Source organism: Benincasa hispida, chromosome 9 (assembly GCF_027475165.1).
Source record: "Benincasa hispida cultivar pf3 chromosome 9, pf3_genome.v1.1, whole genome shotgun sequence".
NCBI lineage: Eukaryota > Viridiplantae > Streptophyta > Magnoliopsida > Cucurbitales > Cucurbitaceae > Benincasa > Benincasa hispida.
Window position 1 is genome coordinate 98,259,397 of NC_143486.1, and position 19,297 is coordinate 98,278,693.

The 19,297-nt window shown below is 34.0% G+C and overlaps 1 protein-coding gene and 1 pseudogene across 1 annotated transcript; both read right to left on the reverse strand.

The window, feature by feature from the left end:
- Positions 1–398: 398 nt before the first annotated feature.
- Positions 399–5,504, reverse strand: LOC120086054 (choline-phosphate cytidylyltransferase 2-like). The gene is made up of 8 exons (XM_039042480.2): positions 5,127–5,504; positions 4,612–4,725; positions 4,231–4,326; positions 3,952–3,994; positions 3,700–3,855; positions 3,494–3,574; positions 1,113–1,223; positions 399–967 (listed from the first exon to the last, which is right to left on the reverse strand). Exons 1-8 carry the CDS (start codon positions 5,297–5,299, stop codon positions 776–778), a joined length of 966 nt encoding a protein of 321 aa, XP_038898408.1. The 5' UTR covers positions 5,300–5,504; the 3' UTR covers positions 399–775.
- A 3,647-nt stretch (positions 5,505–9,151) lies between these two features.
- Positions 9,152–11,337, reverse strand: LOC150034248 (serine/threonine-protein phosphatase 7 long form homolog; annotated as a pseudogene).
- Positions 11,338–19,297: the final 7,960 nt, after the last annotated feature.

The window sequence follows — 19,297 nt, forward strand, 5'->3', positions numbered from 1 at the left end:
TAATGTTCCCATTACCACTAAATAAACAATGATGGTTGATCTAGATACTACTTTGATCCCTCTACTTTCAACTTTAACTCATTTTAGTCTCTATTTTCAAAATGTTCAATTTGATCCTTGTATTTTCTACTCCACTTTGATCCATATTGATCCATTTAAATTTATGTTTAAAAAGATTCAAATATAGATCAAAATAGTCACTTTTTAAGGTATATGGATAAAATAAACAAAAGTGGTAAATGTAAAGACTAAAGATGAACCAAAACCAACCTAGTATTTTAAACTGAATTTATAACTAACATATTGCCAGATTGTCTCTCTGATGAGGTTGGGAAAGAGGAAATTAAAAGGCACACAAACATTTGCCAATGAATGGACTTTGAAAGAAAACAGAAATATGTAAAATATCAAACCATATTTATCACTCTTACATTACCTACAAACAAGAAACCCAAAAGTTCAAATTACAATGATTCACGAAAACCAAAAAGAAGAGAAAAAAAAAGCCTTCCATGTCGACCTGTTTTACAAGCTTCAAAGGAAAATTTTTCATCCACCATATGCACAAAAAACATATCTTAAAAAGGGGTCACCAAAAGAAATGGTTCCTAACCTTACTACCAAGTGCCCTTTTTTTTTTCTTCTGGCTTTGGTAACTAGCAGTTATGGTTTACCATCTGCATCTAAACATATAGTAGCAATATACTGTAGAATCCACGAACAAGCACGGGACCGATGCACATATTACGTATTCAAACTTGGCATAAAGCCATGCCTACCTTTTCTTTTCATCTTTCTCGAATTCTTCATAGAAGTCGTCATCGTCGTCATAATATTCTTCATTGTCTTCATCGTCATAATAATATTCTTCATCAAGGTCTGAGTCACTGTCCTTGCCATTTGATAGATATTTCTGCTGTTGTGCCCCCATCAACCGCTCTTGAATTCGATCTCTGATGGCCGTGCCCTAAACAGACCCATGATTTTTCAGATGCAACCCGTCAATTTTATTTCAAGATTCGCCAAAACTTATGTCTGCATGCTTTATTCTTCTTATCTACTTCAAATCTAACGGCATAAATGCAAAAGGGATAATTCGTGTATTAACTCACCATCTTATGACAACCTTCTTCAAACATCTCTAAAAATCCAGCTACCCAGCGATCAGCATTTTCTACCCATTCATTCCTGTGCATACCGGCAGTTTTTGCAACTGTTTGAATCTGCAATATCCAGAACAAGCATTTTCAACTTTAAAATTTTTAAAATATATATATGTTAATATCCTGCATAAAATTAGGCCCAAGTAAATAAAGCTTAGAATACAATTGTAGGTCCAACAAAACCAACCACATAAAGGCCTGGTTAGCACTAAAGTACAAAAAGGGCCTTTTCCACTTCAATGTGCAGAATGAGGATCCTAGCACATGAAACATGATCTAGGAGCGAATAATGATGATTGAAAATATGATGCACAGAAAATAACACACTACATGTTGCAGATTTTCTGTCACGACGTCATTCGATCAAGTTTAAACTTGGATGCAGTGCTCATACTGCAAGGACAACAAATTGGAAAATATGCAACAAAAACACCGCCCCAGAAAACGATTGAAAACCCCCTTTATATGGAAGACTTGCATGCTGCATGAAATGTAGAATATAATATATTTGAAAAAGATAAAGAGATAATCAACTTGCTACATTAGGCAAGCTAAATACCAACTACCCAGTTTCCGAAGTCATGATATCAAAAGCCAGGTATCCATATAAGATGTATTGTTCGAGTTAGTAAAAAAAAACAAATTGTCGTCTTTCAGGGCATCAGAAACAATTAATTTCAGAATCATGAATTGTTTTACATGATTCAGAAAAGAACCCCAAAGGGTAGTCATTAAAACGAAATACTATACTTCTTTCCAGCTAACTTAGAATTAGAATATATCAAAAACCAAATTTAAGAAGGCAGTAATATGCATAGCAGTAAGCTGGCACAAATTTCAACTTTATTACCAAAATTTCAACTCCATGAATGTACAACTAGAAATTACAATCCTCTTCTAAAAGCCCATATCATAAAATAAAAGAAACGGCAGCCACATAAACAGCTTGCTTCCCTCTTCTTTGTCAAGAAAGACAGTCTACGCAAAGCTTTAAATTAATGTATACAAGATAATTTCATCAACAAATGAATTTAAACCAAAAATATCTGGACCCACCATCTTTTAAGAATAAGTTCCAAAACCACATTAATTTTAGGAAAAAGTACTAAAATCAACTAAAGCGGTGGAAAAGAATTGCTGTTACATGCACATCGTTCTTCCCTGCCTTGCGCTGATTTCCTAATTCAAGTAGTTTTAGGCTAATATAAAATGTAACACACCTTAAGCACATTTAGGTCAAGAAAATCAAATTCTAATAATCCTATTGTGTTCTTATCAATTGATATCTCGATTGCAGCATATATAATACCAACAATAAGGTTAAATTACAAATTTATTCTCTTAAATTTGAAGATTGAATATGAAATGTCCAAAAGTTTTTGTTTTATGTTTCATAGCATACCAAACTTTCATGTTATGGTATAATAAATACTTAAACTTTCAATTTTGTATCTAATAGCTCATTGTCTTATTCAACATTTTGAAATTCATGGATCTATATTGAACAAAATTGAAAGTTTAAGGTCGCAATTGACTCAAAATTCATTTTTATATCCCATGAATCCATTAATTCTAAGATTTGTCAAAAATGTTAAGGACCTTTTAGACACAAGTGAAAGTTTATGGATTTATTGAACACTTCCAAAATTAAGAGACTTATGAGATACAAATTTAAAAGTTTAAGGACCTACTAGATGGTTTTTAAAGTTCAAGGACGGACACAAACCAACACGAAGCAACTGGCCCATAGAACTGGGAACAAAGCTCTAAAGAGATAAGACATATATTGAGAAAATCTTTAATAAAAAAATAGTAATAGTAATAGAAATAAATAAACGCCTTGTACTTTTTAGGCTCAAGGTGAGCAACAAGGCATAGGCTATATAAAACAAGGCACATAGTAATATTTTAAGCAAATAAATATAATAAGATTAATTAGAAGTGTATATATATACTTAAAAGTTTCTACTTCATCAAATAAAAGCAGAAGGTTGATATATCGAAAAGAGAAGCAAAAACTAATAATAGATTTGGCTTTCTCCATTGTAAAGATCGAAAGATTTTTTTCCCAAACACTTGTGTTCAATTAACAAGTCATAGCAGAAATGCACCAGGTATAAGACAAGAAACCTTAATACAAAACCTAGAATGAATTTTTCAAGAAACCAAGTGGCCTGCTATATCATAAAGATATTTTTTAATGCAACATCTAAGGTAGATGTACAACTATCGCATCATATAAAATAAGAGGAATCATTAAGCGGACATTAAATCTCTACTTCCCTACAATGCAGCAATAGGCCTATTATTAAAGTATTAGATATGGGTACCTTCTCTCCCACTTTTTCTTGATGCTCCTTAACTTTCTCCTGTAATTTCTTCAACCTCATATTTACTCTAAGCCGTTTTTCCTGGTAATTGTATACAACATGATTGAGTTGCTTGTTAAGAAACAAAATCAATAAAACTAACTCTTGCTGACGGGCAAGATAAGTATTATCCTAGTAAAATAGGTCGATCTAAATGCATATCATGCCTTCACATAGCTGACCCCAAGCTCTTTCCTCGAATAACCACGGTCCAAATTGCGCAATACATACTGATTATAATCTTTAACAATCCTCATGATAATGTCTGAAGTTGAGATTCCTTCTGTCCTTTTTGTTTCCTTGAACTTTCCAATCTTTTTAACCTACAAAGGAAAAGTTCCCATCTATGATTACATACACAATGGCTGATACCTAAGCACCAATCTGATCGAATGGATATACCCATCTTCTGAACTTACAAATTCATATACATCCTTCCCAGCTCCGGTAGCATCGGCATAACTATATAAAACAGAAAAAAAAAATACAAAAGATAGTTACAAGATGACATAGATCATTTAAATCAGAATCAACAAATAAATTGAATATAACAGATAGATATATCATGAACAAACAAACTGGAATCGTACGCTTTACCATCCACTATATATTAATTAGATGGGTAGAAGCACAGATAAATGGTAAAAAGGAAATAAACATCATTGCCCATAGTTACTTAACCCTCTTGGTTCACTTACGGAAGAGAATCATGGGCCACAAAGTCAATATTGTGCTTGTCAATAAATTCTTGAGAGATCACCCAGGGTGCATCAGGAATCACTTCATCCACCCATCTATGAAAAGGGATAAAAGGAGCAAATTAAATAAAACCATGTTCGAGAATCCATGAGACTATGATTGATTCCATGTTCATAAGAAAATCTGTAAAGCACATATAGATATTGACGAATCTTGAGTTCAATTTTAATCCATCGTGGTTACAATTGTATTGGAAGGAATCAAAGGCCCCCCTCCTAACTAGCGGTTGTATGTATCAAAAGTGCATCTATGTATACCAAAGTTTCCAGATCCAAATCCCCAAGTAAAAGAAAAACTCAGGTAAAAGCGAAAAGTCATACTTGCAATGGCGAAGCGATTCATATCGTTCCGCCTCAGTCATAACAGTTTTCCCTTTAAATTTGTGGGTAATCTCATCATTACAACATCCGACTAGCAGATAGGTATTCGGGAACCTGAAATTACAAGAAAAAACAATAAGCACATCTCGTCAATTTAAAAATAATAATAATAGTAATAATAATCCTAAAGATGATGCAAAAAAACAGGCTAAACACTTAAAAGTGATACAATAGAAGATCGCGGATAAGTAAAAACAAGTAAATAAAAAATTTAAAAAAAAAAAAAAAACTTGAAAATATGAACAATAAAGCAATCTAATAAAGCAGAAGAAAACTCAGAATTAAGAGAAAACAACAATTGCTACGAACCGGCGAACACACGGTAACTAAATTAATTAAATCGAAGAGATTCAGAAACCGTAAAAAACACCCCGTAAACGATCAGTCATAGATGCACCACAGCAAAACGAAGAAAAATTAAGCAGAAGGAGAAGAAAATGGAAGATGAAACGTACGATTTCTTGGCTTGCTCAAGAGAGCGAGCGTGACCAAAATGGAAGAGATCGTAGATCCCATCAGCGTAGACTCGAACTGGACGGTCCGTCGGCTGATCGGAATTCGAACGGTTTTGAGAACCGTTGAGAGCGGTGGTGGTGGTGGTGGAATCGCCGGGCTTCACCTCCGCCATTCGAATTACCTTAGGATCTCCTCTTCTCTTGAGCTCTCATTCTTCTCTTCGCTGAGCCTTTTGTTGTGCGTTTCTTCTCTCTTAATTTTTTTCCCCTTTTTTTCCTTTTTTTTTCCTTTTTTTTTTCCTTTTTTCTTTTTTCTCTCTATTTTTTCTTTTTTTCTTTTTATTTTTTTTCAACTCTCCTTATATGGCGAACACCTCCGACAACGCGACATTTTCGTTCCCTATTTCTCTGTTTTCTTTTCTTTTTTTTTTTTTTTCTTCTTCTCCGGTAAATTTATATTTTCCAATTTATAGTTAATAATAAATATCTTATTTTTTCAGCCCATATAAGAAATTGGTTTTTTTCAGTCCATATAAGAAATAGTTAAACTTGAAGATGTCTTTTTTTTATTAAAAAAAAGTTAAAATAAAATAATCACACATTTATTTTGTGGTAATTTAAAATTTTAATGGACATTAGATTATCGCACTTAATTTATAAAAATATAAAACACTTGACATTTTAAGATACTCGAGCATTTAACCCATTTTAGATGCATATTTGTTATTCATTTTTCTTTATTATTGTATTTTTATTTAACAATAAATTAATGCATGTATGCACACAAATATCATCAATTACATTAATGGTCTTTTTTTGGAAAAAAAAATGGTTATGTTAGCAAAAAAAAACAATATTTTATAAAAGCCTCATACCAATATATAAATTAATTTATTGTACAAAATACAATAAATTAAGCTTCATGTACCCATTATGTTTTTTTTAAAAGAAAATACAATGGAAGGAACACAACAAATATATATACACTAAATGAATTAAATTAAAGAACATAATTTATCCATGGAGGGTGTTTTTCAAGCCAAATTGTCAGAGTATCCAAATCTTGCATATGGACAACTAACTTGTGAGAGACAGTATTACTCTTACCATTAGTCAAAATGAATCCATGGAGAGGACCTCTTGATGGAGATTTCGAATAGCATCCACAAAGCCCTGAACCTCATTCACGTATCTAGCTTTCCAACTAAAAGATTTCAAAGAATTAGGGGTCATTTTTAGCCCAAAGGGGGGATAGAGCCGTGTATAGAGAGCTATAAAGACTATTGAACATGGCAATGACCTCAATAAGTACGGTAGAATCTGCCATAGAGGTGTAACTTTCCATAGCAAACATAACATCGCCAAATACCACCTATTGTATAAACTAAAGTTGACTTACAAATATAATATTAAATTATGAAAGACCAAAATTCATGTGTTATCAATTTTAATTTTATTATACTAGTAAATAAAATATTGCCAAAAAAGGACTAGTAAATAAATATTAGTAAGGGCATTACTGGTATATACATTTATATATATGAATCCTACAAGTATAGTTATTTGAATATTATTTTTTGTTTAAAATAAATACCAAATAATCAACTATATGTTTTATCTTTTATATTCATTAAATGAATTTGTCCAATTTTAAAGTAAATATTGTGATAGCAAAAAGCAAGAGTCTCGATAAAAGAAAAATACATGTTGCTAAATATCTATTTAAATTTGAGTCATAAAATTCAAAATAAGATTTGATATTATCTAAGAAAAAGTGAAATATAATATATATACTTCTTTCCTTTTTTACTTAAATTTGATTCTTCAAGAAATTAAGGTTTAGTTATATAAAATATTCTTATCATACAACTAAATTTTATCTCCAAAATTTTCAAATTGATTAGTTAAACAAACATATTAGAATATATATATATATATACACAACAATACTTTCTTTATCTTTTTTTTTTTTTAATTCCAATATATCGTAGTCATGTTTCTCCTATTCTAACACTTTAACGAATAATTTGAAGCAAACAAAAATAAATTTAAACGGAAAGGATATTACATTTTTTATCATTTGGAAATTTACTAGCAATTTTCTTCGAGCTAAGGTGGGCTCTAACATGGGGAAAATTAAAAGGATATTGTCCTTTTAGAAACCATTTAGGAAAATATTATTGTTTTTTATTTGTAAAAATATTGTTGTTTTTTATTTTTTTTAAATAAGTCGAGGGTTGAAAATTCGACCTATATAGGTTGAATTTTGAACCCTCGACCTTTCCCTTTCGTATATTTTGTAAGTCGATCTTTGAACCCTCGACCTTGTCCTAACATTATTATTGAGTCTGTTTAATTATCATTCTGGAGACCTTCCTCATAATTATTTGATGTGTTAAAAACAATTTTGTATTGGGAGAGAACGAATGAGGGAAGATATTGAGAGAGAGCTGAGAGAGCGAGATATTGAGAGAGAGTTGAGAGAGCGAGATATTGAGAGAGAGCTGAGATAGTGGGATATTGAGAGAGAGCGAGATTTTGAGAGAGAGCGAGAGTTTCTAGTTTTTTTCTTTTTAACTTGGGAGTTTCCAGCTTGATATGTTATTCTTTCTAACCCATTCATTGGTGCATATCTGGCACGAAACTTCTAACTTGGGAGTTTCTAGTTTTTTTCTTTTTTTGTCTGATTTTTTTTGAAAACTTATGAAGGGTAGTTTTTTATCTCAAGTGATTTGATGTGGAGAGAACGAAAGACCTTCCTCATAACACTCATAATTATTTAATGTGTTATAAATAATTTTGTATTGAAAGAGAACGAAAGAGGAAAGAGTAAGAGAAAGCGAGATTATGAGAGAGAGCAAGATTTTGAGCGAGAGTGAGATATCCGTACAAATTTTCCTTTTTTTTCTTTATTTAATTGCCCATTCCACCTTCTTCTCTCTTTCTTCCTTTTTTTTTTAATTTTCCATTTTATAAAAACAATTTCTAAAAATATTTTTTTATTACTTATAATTTTTTAAAAAAAGAAAAAAAAAAATCCATCAAAATCTTGGTACCAAATGTACAAAAGGAATCCAAGATCATTATTGTAAAATCTTTTAAACTAATGACCTCACTACTATGATTAAAATTTCTGTTATTTATATCAATTAGTCTTATTTATAGACTTGCATGTGAAGGTTTTAAGTGTTGATTTGATTTATTATGTCCCCAAATTATTATCTAAAATATATAAATTTGAATATTGAAGTTTTTTTTACCTAACTTTTTAGATTTAGACTATCTGATGTTATTATTTATGTCAGTGATATTTAAAAACTTCTATATCAAAATAATTACTATTCATAATATATAAAAAGAATAAATTAAAAAAACAATATCTTATAAAAATAAAAAAAATGTAAATTAAATATCTCAATGTGTCCCACAAGGCGGACGTCGTCGATTTCGAGTTGGTTGTCGTCGTTGACTTCGAATTTGAGGTTGCTCAGGTTCTTCTTGATGTTGCTCTAGTACCTCTGCAGGCGCTTCATAATATAAATATTCATTATGCTGTCCACGACCCCGACCATGTCCATGCACGTATGAAGATGAAGGACCAGCCTCTGAGTTATAATATCCTGAACCAAATGCTGGCATCATTATCATCGGACTAACATAATCAGTTTGACTCTGCATTTGTATCATAGAGGGCAACTCTTCCACATTATGTGCAACCTCATCAAACTCATCCTCTTCCCGAACAGGTCCTCTACGTCTAGGAGCTGGTGGAGGAACAATAGGTATATCGTACATATAATGAATTTCCTCCATATAGCTTTGGTTGTCACTACATATAGCAAGAACCTGGTTCGGATCATTCGCAACCTCACGGAATCTACAGTTGTTCAATCTCTGTGAATTATAAAACAATTAGACAATATTTAAAATAAATTTAAATTAAAAATAATTAGATAATATTCATTTACCAGATGACCAACAATTGCTCCCGGATGAGTGACGTAGCGTCTTGTGATATTATTATATCAATGAATATATTCTAGAGTGACATTTGTGTCAAACTGTTCAAGAGAAACCCCCACTACAATAAACCTTGCACGATAGTGCCATCGCACTACCAAATGTGCAACTTTTTCGGACCAATCTTCAGTCCTTAGGTCAATATCATGCAGTACAGGTTCAGTATTACAAGGCGATGGGACATCCTGCTCAAAATCGAATTGTCTCATCACCCTGTCAGGAAGATGCCACTCACCAATGTGAAAACATATGAGATGACTCATCGTCCGCCATATGTTTTGACCATTCGTACAAAAATTAAGCAAAGTATGCATAATAATTTTGTACGGCTCCCAAATAACCTGAAATACAAAATATTATATTAGAGAATATTAAAGACAAATACAATAAAAATGTGTATAAAATAATTAATTAGGTTCAGTGTAATGTACCTGTTCAGGTTGAAGTAGATCAAACATGTATCTATACTGGCTGACTACATGTGTGGCTGTCCTAGTCACACAAAATTTGTCTCTCCACCTAAATTTTTAAATTGATAATTTAGAATTTAAATTAACTAGATCAGTGATATAAAAATTAAATTGAATTAAAACAACATACCGAGAACCGTAGGCTCGTCCAACTAACTGAGCGTCATTAACATGTAGCTGTGGAGCCATTGTTGGAAATCACTCCCAAACCCATAGTTGGAAAAGTACGAGAGGCCCAACTATCTCTCGAATCTCAAGTATTGTTGCTTTGCATAGTTGTCTATACAACCATGCCAAGCATGTTCCACCCCACGAATACCGCCCCGCATCATGGAGGTTAGCTAATAGTGGCAAGAACATCAAGTGAACAAAATGGTTTGATTCATCTGAAAACAGACTTCCACCCATCATTTATAGTATATATGCTCGCGCATATCTTATGACGGTTTCCTCATCTGCATCATTTGTGAGCTGACGAAATTGTGTTCCTAACCATATTAAACTTAACCTCGATCCTTTAATCTTGTCGACAGATGGGGTCGCACCGAGGTATAGTTGACAAACTTCTAACCAGTCATCATACATCACTCCGGTGACCGGCTCACCGTCAACAGGTAACCCTAACAACACTTCTATGTCTTGTAGAATGATAATGCACTCTCCAACAGACATATGGAATGTATGCATCTTGTGTCTCCATCTCTCGACCAAGGCTGTGATCAGATGCCAGTCCAACTAAATAAATACCAATCTAGCAACCCCATAGAATCCAGATGTGCGCGGTAGTGGTAGTATTCGAGGGTGGAGCGGGATAGTGCGCTGGAGAACTGCCTCTCGACGCCTGCAAGATATTTCTCCAGTAGTACAATCTCGCCATACAACAGATGATCGATGAATGGACTGGTCGTATAAAACATCGGGATCAACAGGTCCTGGGTTTAAAGTCATGATCTGAAAAAAAATATATTTATTTCTCAATTAAAAAAATATTTGTTTCTCAATTAGAAGAATAATGTACAACTTAATTAAAAGAACAATATACAACTTAATTAAAAGAATAATGTACAACTTAATTAGAAGAATAATGTACAACTTAATTAGAAGAATAATGTACAACTTAATTAGAAGAATAATGTACAACTTAATTAGAAGAATAATGTACAACTTAATTAAAAGAATAATGTACAACTTAATTAGAAAAATAATGTACAACTTAATTAGAAGAATAATGTACAAAACAAGTTAATTAAAAGTTATGTACAAGTTAAATAAAAGAATAATGTACAAGTTAATTAAAAGAATAATGTACAAGTTAATTAAAAGAATAATGTACAAGTTAATTAAAAGAATAATGTACAACTTAATTAAAATAATAATGTACAATTTAATTAAAAGAATAAGGTACAACTTTATAATATAAAAAAATTGAATATACAATAGGAGAGAGTGAGATGTTCAAAGAGAGCGAGATGTTCAACGAGATACTCTCAATCTCGCTCTCTCCTGCAATCTCGCTCTCTTCTTCAATCTCGTTCTCTCAATCTCGCTCTCTCCTACAATCTCGTTCTCTCAATCTCGCTCTCTCCCACAATCTCGCTCTCTCCTACAATTTCGCTCTCTCCTACAATCTCGCTCTCTCCTACAATCTCGCTCTCTCAATCTCGCTCTCTCCTACAATCTCTGAGAATGGAAGCTCCAATGGAAGTAATATACAAACCCATCTCTGAGAATCAATCTTTCACCATTTTATTCGATCATTGAATTTATCTCAGCCGTTGCCTACTGAGAGAATTTATCATTATTTTCTCAGAATTTTGATTATTTTGTTTGTATGTAAATCATATTAGATGAAAGTCCATTCTCGAGCGTGGTAACTTGCATAACTAAACCTTTGTTTTTAGTTTAATTATATAAAAGATGGAAGTTTGAACATTTTACCTTACAGATATGTAACGTCTTGAGTTAATTCAAAGTGTACTAATTAATGATAACATAACATCCATTAATGATAGTTCTTATGGTTAAATTAATTAAAACCTTTTAACAACGTATGTATGAGAAATGTTGAGGATATGGGATGATTGCATAGGATTAATTAGACTAAGCTTATCCTGATTGTGTAAAGAGCATTAGTCATGGCCGCTCTCTCCTTCAATCTCGCTCTCTTCTACAATCTCGCTTTCAATCTCGCTCTCTCCTACAATCTCGCTCTCTCTACAATCTGCTTCACCTACTTATTTTTCTTGTCGAGGGTTGAAGTTTTGACTTATGTATACCATAACTTCAACCTTCGACAACCTAATATACAAAATTAGCAAGATTCCCTTCTAGAGCGAGATCCTCATCACAAAATTAGCGAGATTTTCTTTTCCTTGTCGAAGGTTGAAGTTTTGACTTATGTATGTCGAAAATTCAACCCTCGACAACCCTAATTTACGTATTGTTTCCAAGTTTTTCATTGTTTGTCGAGTTTTCAACGTTCGACCTCTACATTAGTCGAATCCTCAACCCTCGACTTCTAGCCTCGAAATCCCAAAACAACAATATTTCTCTAATAAGTTTCAAAACAACAATATTTCTCTAATAAGTTTTGAAAACAACAATATTAATATTAAAGGTCTGTTACATGGGGCCGTGATTTATTTAAAAGGAACTCGTCTACCAATTGGGAACAGAGCTAATATCTCTATCTTTTAAATCCTTAGTTGCCAAGGGTGTCCTTATTCAAGACCATATCTTCTAACCCATCAGCTTTCACATGAACTGAATGACTCTTAGGATCTCTCTAAACTTGTTATTTCTCAAGAAAGAAGATGCCGATATTATTCCGTCTATTTTACTAAGTGATAGGACCCAAACAATATAACAAATCCCACTAGGATCTCCTCCAAAACAATCAACCAAATAATTGTTATCCAAAATACCACAAATAAATCACCAAATAATCACCACGCAAACAATCAACAACGGACAACAGTAAACCATAAAATTCTAAAAGACTAAAAGCAAAGAGCACACACGAATTATACGTAGAAAACCCCTTCAATGTAAAGAGTAAAAACTGTTGATCTCGTAGGATCCTGTAGTTTGTAATTGTATTATATAAACATTTTATTTATTTAATAAAATATGATATATTTTATTTGACATTTAGTAGCATTAAACCTACAAACCAATAAACTAACATCCAAGTTTATCATCTGTAGCTTAAACATGTATGTAGAGACATACAGGTGCATCATACTTAAATGACAACCTAAATGGTCTGTAGTAGATGTATAAGATTGGATGCCTTATCCTAGTGATACTACGAGTACGGCCCGCTTTGTAGATGTTACAATTGTTGTAAAGTACTACAAATGATCTAATCCTGATCATTCGTGTGGAGACTTGTAAGCAGAGGTATTCTATATAAAGGAGTTTATATAAGACCAGACTACGAAATGACTAGTCTCATATATAACACCATTCATAATAGAGATTTACATTTTGGCAGAATGACCATATGTGATATGACTTGAATCCTGAGTGAGTTGTGAACTCTTGCCTATAAAGGCGGTCCTTTGATTTGTATGGGTGAGAGTGGCTAGACCGTCAACTCAATAAGCCTACTATTTTGGGGATATGTTTGATTGGGGAGCTAGGAACACAGCTACACAAGAAGGAATTCACTCCTTATCCAATGTCGGGGTAAGTAGATAAATTGCTCCCTTAAGGGTTGATTCCGAGGCTTAAACAATGTGGCGTCATACCCTCTTCTGACCTGAGAAGGATTTGGTCATAGTTGGACTATGATTTATTGTTCATTAGAGGGATCAGTGGTACTTAAGAAGTTAGATGTAACTATAGGGACAAAACGATAATTTTGGCCTAGTTGTACTTACTAGTAATTTGTGAAGGGTCATAACACTGTTGACTGGTTATATCCAATGGACACAAAAATATATCTGTAGTACGATTAGTGCAGCTATTGGTCTCTAATGGAGTGTCCGACAGTTAATGGATGTTGAATAATTTAATTAAAGAGTTTAATTAATTATTCAAATACCATTAGAGCTTCAATCTATAAGTCCATGAAGTCCCCTCCATAGCTCAACAAGGTTAGATGAGAATAAATTTTAAATTAATTTGAATTATTCAAATTAATTGAGAGAATTAATTATATGTGATATAATTAATTTAATATAATTATATATGATATAATTGCTATAATGTATTTGATACGTTATAATATAAAGTTTACTTGAGAGGAAATAAATATTTGAATATGATTCAAATATTAATTATATGAATTGGATTCATAGTGTTGAATTTAATATAAAATACCATTATTGAGAGAATTAAAACTATAGATTATATTGTATGTGATACAATATTAAACCATAGGTTATATGTTTAATGTCTAACCTATATATATATATATATAGTTTTATTTAAAATAAATTTATTTTATTTTATTTTTAATTCTAATTTTAGTTAATGGGAGGGAAATAACTTGCCTTCCCTATTTTCTCTCAACTCACTACGTGAATGGTGGGTGGTTAAGGGTTATTCTCTTCCTCACAACCTTCAGAATTTTTTACAGAAAATACAGAAGATCTCTCTCTGAGAAAAGTTCTCAGGATCACATAATCCTCTTCCTCTCTCAAACTCTATCCCTCTCTTCCAAAATCCCAAGAGTCCACAACTCCTTGGATTCTCATCCTAGAGAATACAGGGGAAGCTTTTGTGAGGGTGGCCAAATTCGGGTTTTGAGTTCGTCGCATTTTTTAAGAGGAATCATACGTGAAGATCGAATATTCAAGGGTTAGCATTCTTCCCATCTATTTTCACTTTTTTCATATTAACATGCTATAATTTTCTTTTAATGCATAATGATTCTATTATATGATTCTATAAATTGGGATTTGGGACCGATCACCACTTCCACTCACAAACCTTAACCGATTCCTTCAAAAACCATAGGACTTGTGAGGAATCCACCATTGTCAATGAAGGAAATCATACATGAGGATTTCCATGACCAATAGAATGATCGTTCCAAATTCCATTCAAAATTGAACATACATAATTATAGTACAAGAAACGAAAACTAACAGGTCATGCACAATACGAAATTATAGCATGCTTTAGATGATCAAGGGATAACAAATACATACCTTTAAAGACTCATTCTTCAAACTCCCTCGATCACAAACGCTCGTTTAGTCTCCAAGACAGCACTACACAAACGCTCGAACACAATGACCGCAACACAGTACGATCAATAGCAACCACCACACGAACACCGCGAACACACAACGAACGGCCTCCAAAACCTCGTACTTAGTCGAGTTGAGTGAGGACACCACCACAATGGTTACCTTGGTATTCTCGGTGTGAGAATCTAGAAGTGTAGGCTCTGTATGGACTTGGTTAGAGGCAGAGACCGAAGGAATAACAATCACGTAGACGATTAAACAAATGTGAGATGAGAAGTGTCTATCGTATAGATGAATGCTCAATCGTGTAGAAAAAGACAGCCTATCGTATAGACAATGCCCTGCGATTTTTTAGCTACAACTAGCCGAGTGAAGTATCGTATAGTAACATTCCACGATTGTTTAGTCTTTCTTTCAGCTATCGTTTAGTGAAACCATTTCACTTCACAACATCTCCGTGAGTTCCTTTCCGAATTAAGCAAGTCTTCTAAATTTAGGAAAATATTTTTCCTTTTATCTCACGGTTAACATAAAACCACCAATAACGTCTCACTCAATTGGTTATTCGAGAAAAAAAGATAATTATTCAATAATTAATATTATTATAAATATATATGATAACTAACAAATCATATTATATTTATAACCTATAGTTTTAATATTTCATCTCATGAAACATATAAACTATAGCTCTTTTTCTATTTTATGGTACTTAATGTAAATCACATTTACATTCCTCCACTTGATGTATCTCATACATCACACCGATCATATCATATATAATCGAATTTCCTCTTGTCAATTTGAACATTTCAAATTAACGCCAAGAACTGATTCTCAACTTGAATCCATTGAGTTACCAAGGAGACCTTATGGACCTATAGCTTGAAGCTGCAACAGTACGTGAATAACTTACTAAACTCTTTAGTCACGGGATCCACCATTCGTTAACTGTCGAACACTCCACTAAAGACTGACAGTCGCACTCTCTTCACTATATATATATTTTGTGTCCATATCAACAAATCAAAATGCGATAACCTTTCACAAATCGCTCGTAAGTACAGCTGAGCCAATTAACCATTATGCCCCTATAGTTACATCTAACTCCTTAAGTACCACCGATCCCTCTAATGAACATACGTACTATGACTAAGTCCCCTCTTCCAAAGAGAAATTGTGACCACTATGTTCAAGACCCGGAATCGGCCCTTAAGGGAGCAATCTATCTACTTACCCCTGCTTCGGGGAAGGAGTGAATTCCATCTTGTGTAACTAAGTTCCCAGCTCCAAAATTAGACAAATCCTCAAAAAGGTAGGCATGTTGAGTTGGAAATTTGGCCACTCTCACCCATACTAATCAAAAGACCACCCTCAAAAGTGAGAGTTACCAAAATACTCAAGATTAAGGTCATGTCACTTATGATCATGTCACCTATGGTCGTTTAGGTGAGATGTAAATCTCAAGTATCAACGATGTTATATAAAGAGACTAGTCATCTCGTGGTCCGGTCTAATACAAACTCTTTGTATAAGACACCCTCGCTTGCATATCTCCATATGAATGGTCATGATCAACTATATGTAGTAGTTCACAACACTTATAAACCTCTACAAAGCGGATCGTATCCGTAGTGTCACCAGGATCAGGTATCCCTCCTTAATCCTTATACTACAGACCTTTTTAGGTTATCACTTAAGGCATGATCCACTTGTATATCTCACATACATGCTTAAGTTTTCATATAATAAACATGGAGCTTTTTTTTTATTGGATATGAATAAACGAAAAATGAAATAACTCTTTCATTTTATTCATAACAATGTGTACGGTTTACAAACTACGAGACTCTAGGAGAATTAGGACATCAATCCCAATAATTTCCCACTTATCCTAATGCCTCAAGAGACTAATGTACAATATATAAAAAATTACAAGTACAATATACAATAAACTAGGGCATACTCTATACCCCAGTATTATCTCCCACTTACCCTAGACAAGATGTCACATGTCCCATACACCCAAACTCTCTAGATGACACTCGAACACTTTAGCCGTGAGAGCCTTTGTAAACAGATCAGCAACGTTGTGCTCCGACGCGATCTTTGTGACTATCACATCACCGCGATGCACAATCTCCTAATCAAGTGATATTTCCATTCGATATGCTTGCCTCGACAATGACTATGAGGTTCCTTCGAATTTGCCACAGCCTCGCTGTTATCACAATAAAAAGTGATCTCCAAATCCATATTTGGAACAACTTTCAAATCTGTAAGGAATTTCCTCAGCCAAATAGCCTCCTTAGATGCTTCACAAGTGGCTATATATTCAGCTTCCATAGTGGAGTCTGCGATGCATCCTTGCTCAATGCTTCGCCACACTACAACCCCTCTATTAAGAGTGAACACTGACCCTGATGTCAATTTGCGAGAATCTCTAACAGTCTAAAAGTTTGAGCCTGTGTATCCTGTAAGGATCAAATCCTTATCTCCATATACGAGCATATAGTCCTTTATTCTTCAAAGATACTTGAGGATCGTTTTGATCGCCGTCTAGTGATCTAATCCTGGATTGGATTGATAACGACTGACAATCCCTACTGCATAGGAAATGTCGAGTCTGGTACACAACATTGAATTCATTAAGCTTCCAACAGTTAAAGCATAGGGAATCCGACTCATCTCCTCAATCTCTTGAGGTGTCTTAGGACATTAATCCTTAGACAAAACGATTCTATGCCTGAAGGATAATAAACCCCTCTTGGAATCCTGCATCTTGTACCTGAATAACATTTGATCGATGTACAATGCCTTAGACAAGGCTAACCTCTTGTTCTTATGATCCCGAATGATCTAGATCCCTAGAACGTACTGTGTCTCACCCAAATCTTTCATTTGAAACTGGGCGGCTAGCCACTTCTTAATGTCAGTAAGAAACCCTACGTCATTCCCAATGAGTAGGATATCATCCATATATAGTACCAGGAAAGCTACTGAGTTTTTTATGATCTTCTTGTAGACACAAGGCTTATCAACATTCTGATTAAAGCCAAACGATTTGACCGCACTGTCAAATCTAATGTTCCACGATCTAGACACTTGTTTCAGCCCATAAATGGACCTATTAAGCTTACAAACTCTTTGCTCTTGATCTAGAACTACGAACCCCTCTGGTTGAGCCATGTAGATGGTCTCCTTAAGATTACCATTAAGAAAGGCAGTCTTGACGTCCATTTGCATATCTCATAATCATAAAATGTGGCTATGGACAGGAGTATCTTGATAGACTTGATCATGACAACAAGTGAGAAAGTTTCCTCATAGTCCACTCCCTCGACTTGGGTATAACTCTTTGCCACGAGTCTAGCCTTAAAGGTTTGCACCTTTCCATCTACACCTCGTTTTCGCTTGTAGATCCACTTACACCCTATAGGTTTGACCCCATCAAGCTGATCCACAAGTTCCCAGACTTTATTGAAGTATATAGACTCCATTTCCTGGTTCATGGCCTTAATACACTCATCCTTGTCAACATCCTCAATTGCTTGCTTAAAAGACAATGGATCCTCAACTCCATCATTAGAAATGATGCTATGGGCTTTAGTCAAACCCATGTAGCATTTCGGTGGGTTCATAACCCTCCCCTACGTCGAGGCAATCTCAACTCTTGAGATGGTTGACTAGATGTACCGACCTCATTAACTCTTGTTGATCTGTCAGTCTATTCAACAACTCTTGTTGAACCCTCAGTAGTCTCACTAGAAGTCTCACGTAAAACAAGCTTACTTCGTGGCTTATGATCCCTGATATGGTCTTCTTCCAAGAAGATAGCATTTTTAGAAACAAACACTTTGTTCTCACTCGAATCATAGAAGTATCCACCCCTCGTTTCCCTATGGTAACCTACAAAGAGGCAAACTTTCGAACGCACTTCCAACTTTTTCGGGTTAGTCACAAGCATGTGGGTCGGACACCCCTAAATTCTAATGTGGCGTAAACTACCTTTACAGTCTCTCTACAACTCAAAGGGTGTTTTAGAAACACTTTTCGAGAGAACGTTGTTCAGAATATAACAAGGAGTCTCCACTGAAAAAACCCTAAAATGAATCTGGAAGATGAGCATAACTCATCATAGACCGAACGTTGTCTAACAAGGTTCTGTTTCTTCTTTCTGATACACCATTCTGCTGAGGTGTACCTAGGGCCGAGAGTTGGGACGTAATTCCATGTTCTATCATATAATTCTGGAATTAGAAGTCTATATACTCTCCACCACGATCAGATCGTAGTGTTTTTATCTTCTTACTTAATAAGTTTTCAACTTCAGCCTTATAATCCTTGAACTTGACAAGGACTTCAGACTTACGTTGCATTAGGTAGAGATACCCGTACCTTGAATAATCATCTATGAAAGAGATGAAATATTCATATCCACCTCAAGCTCTAACACTCATCGGACCACAAAGGTCTGAAT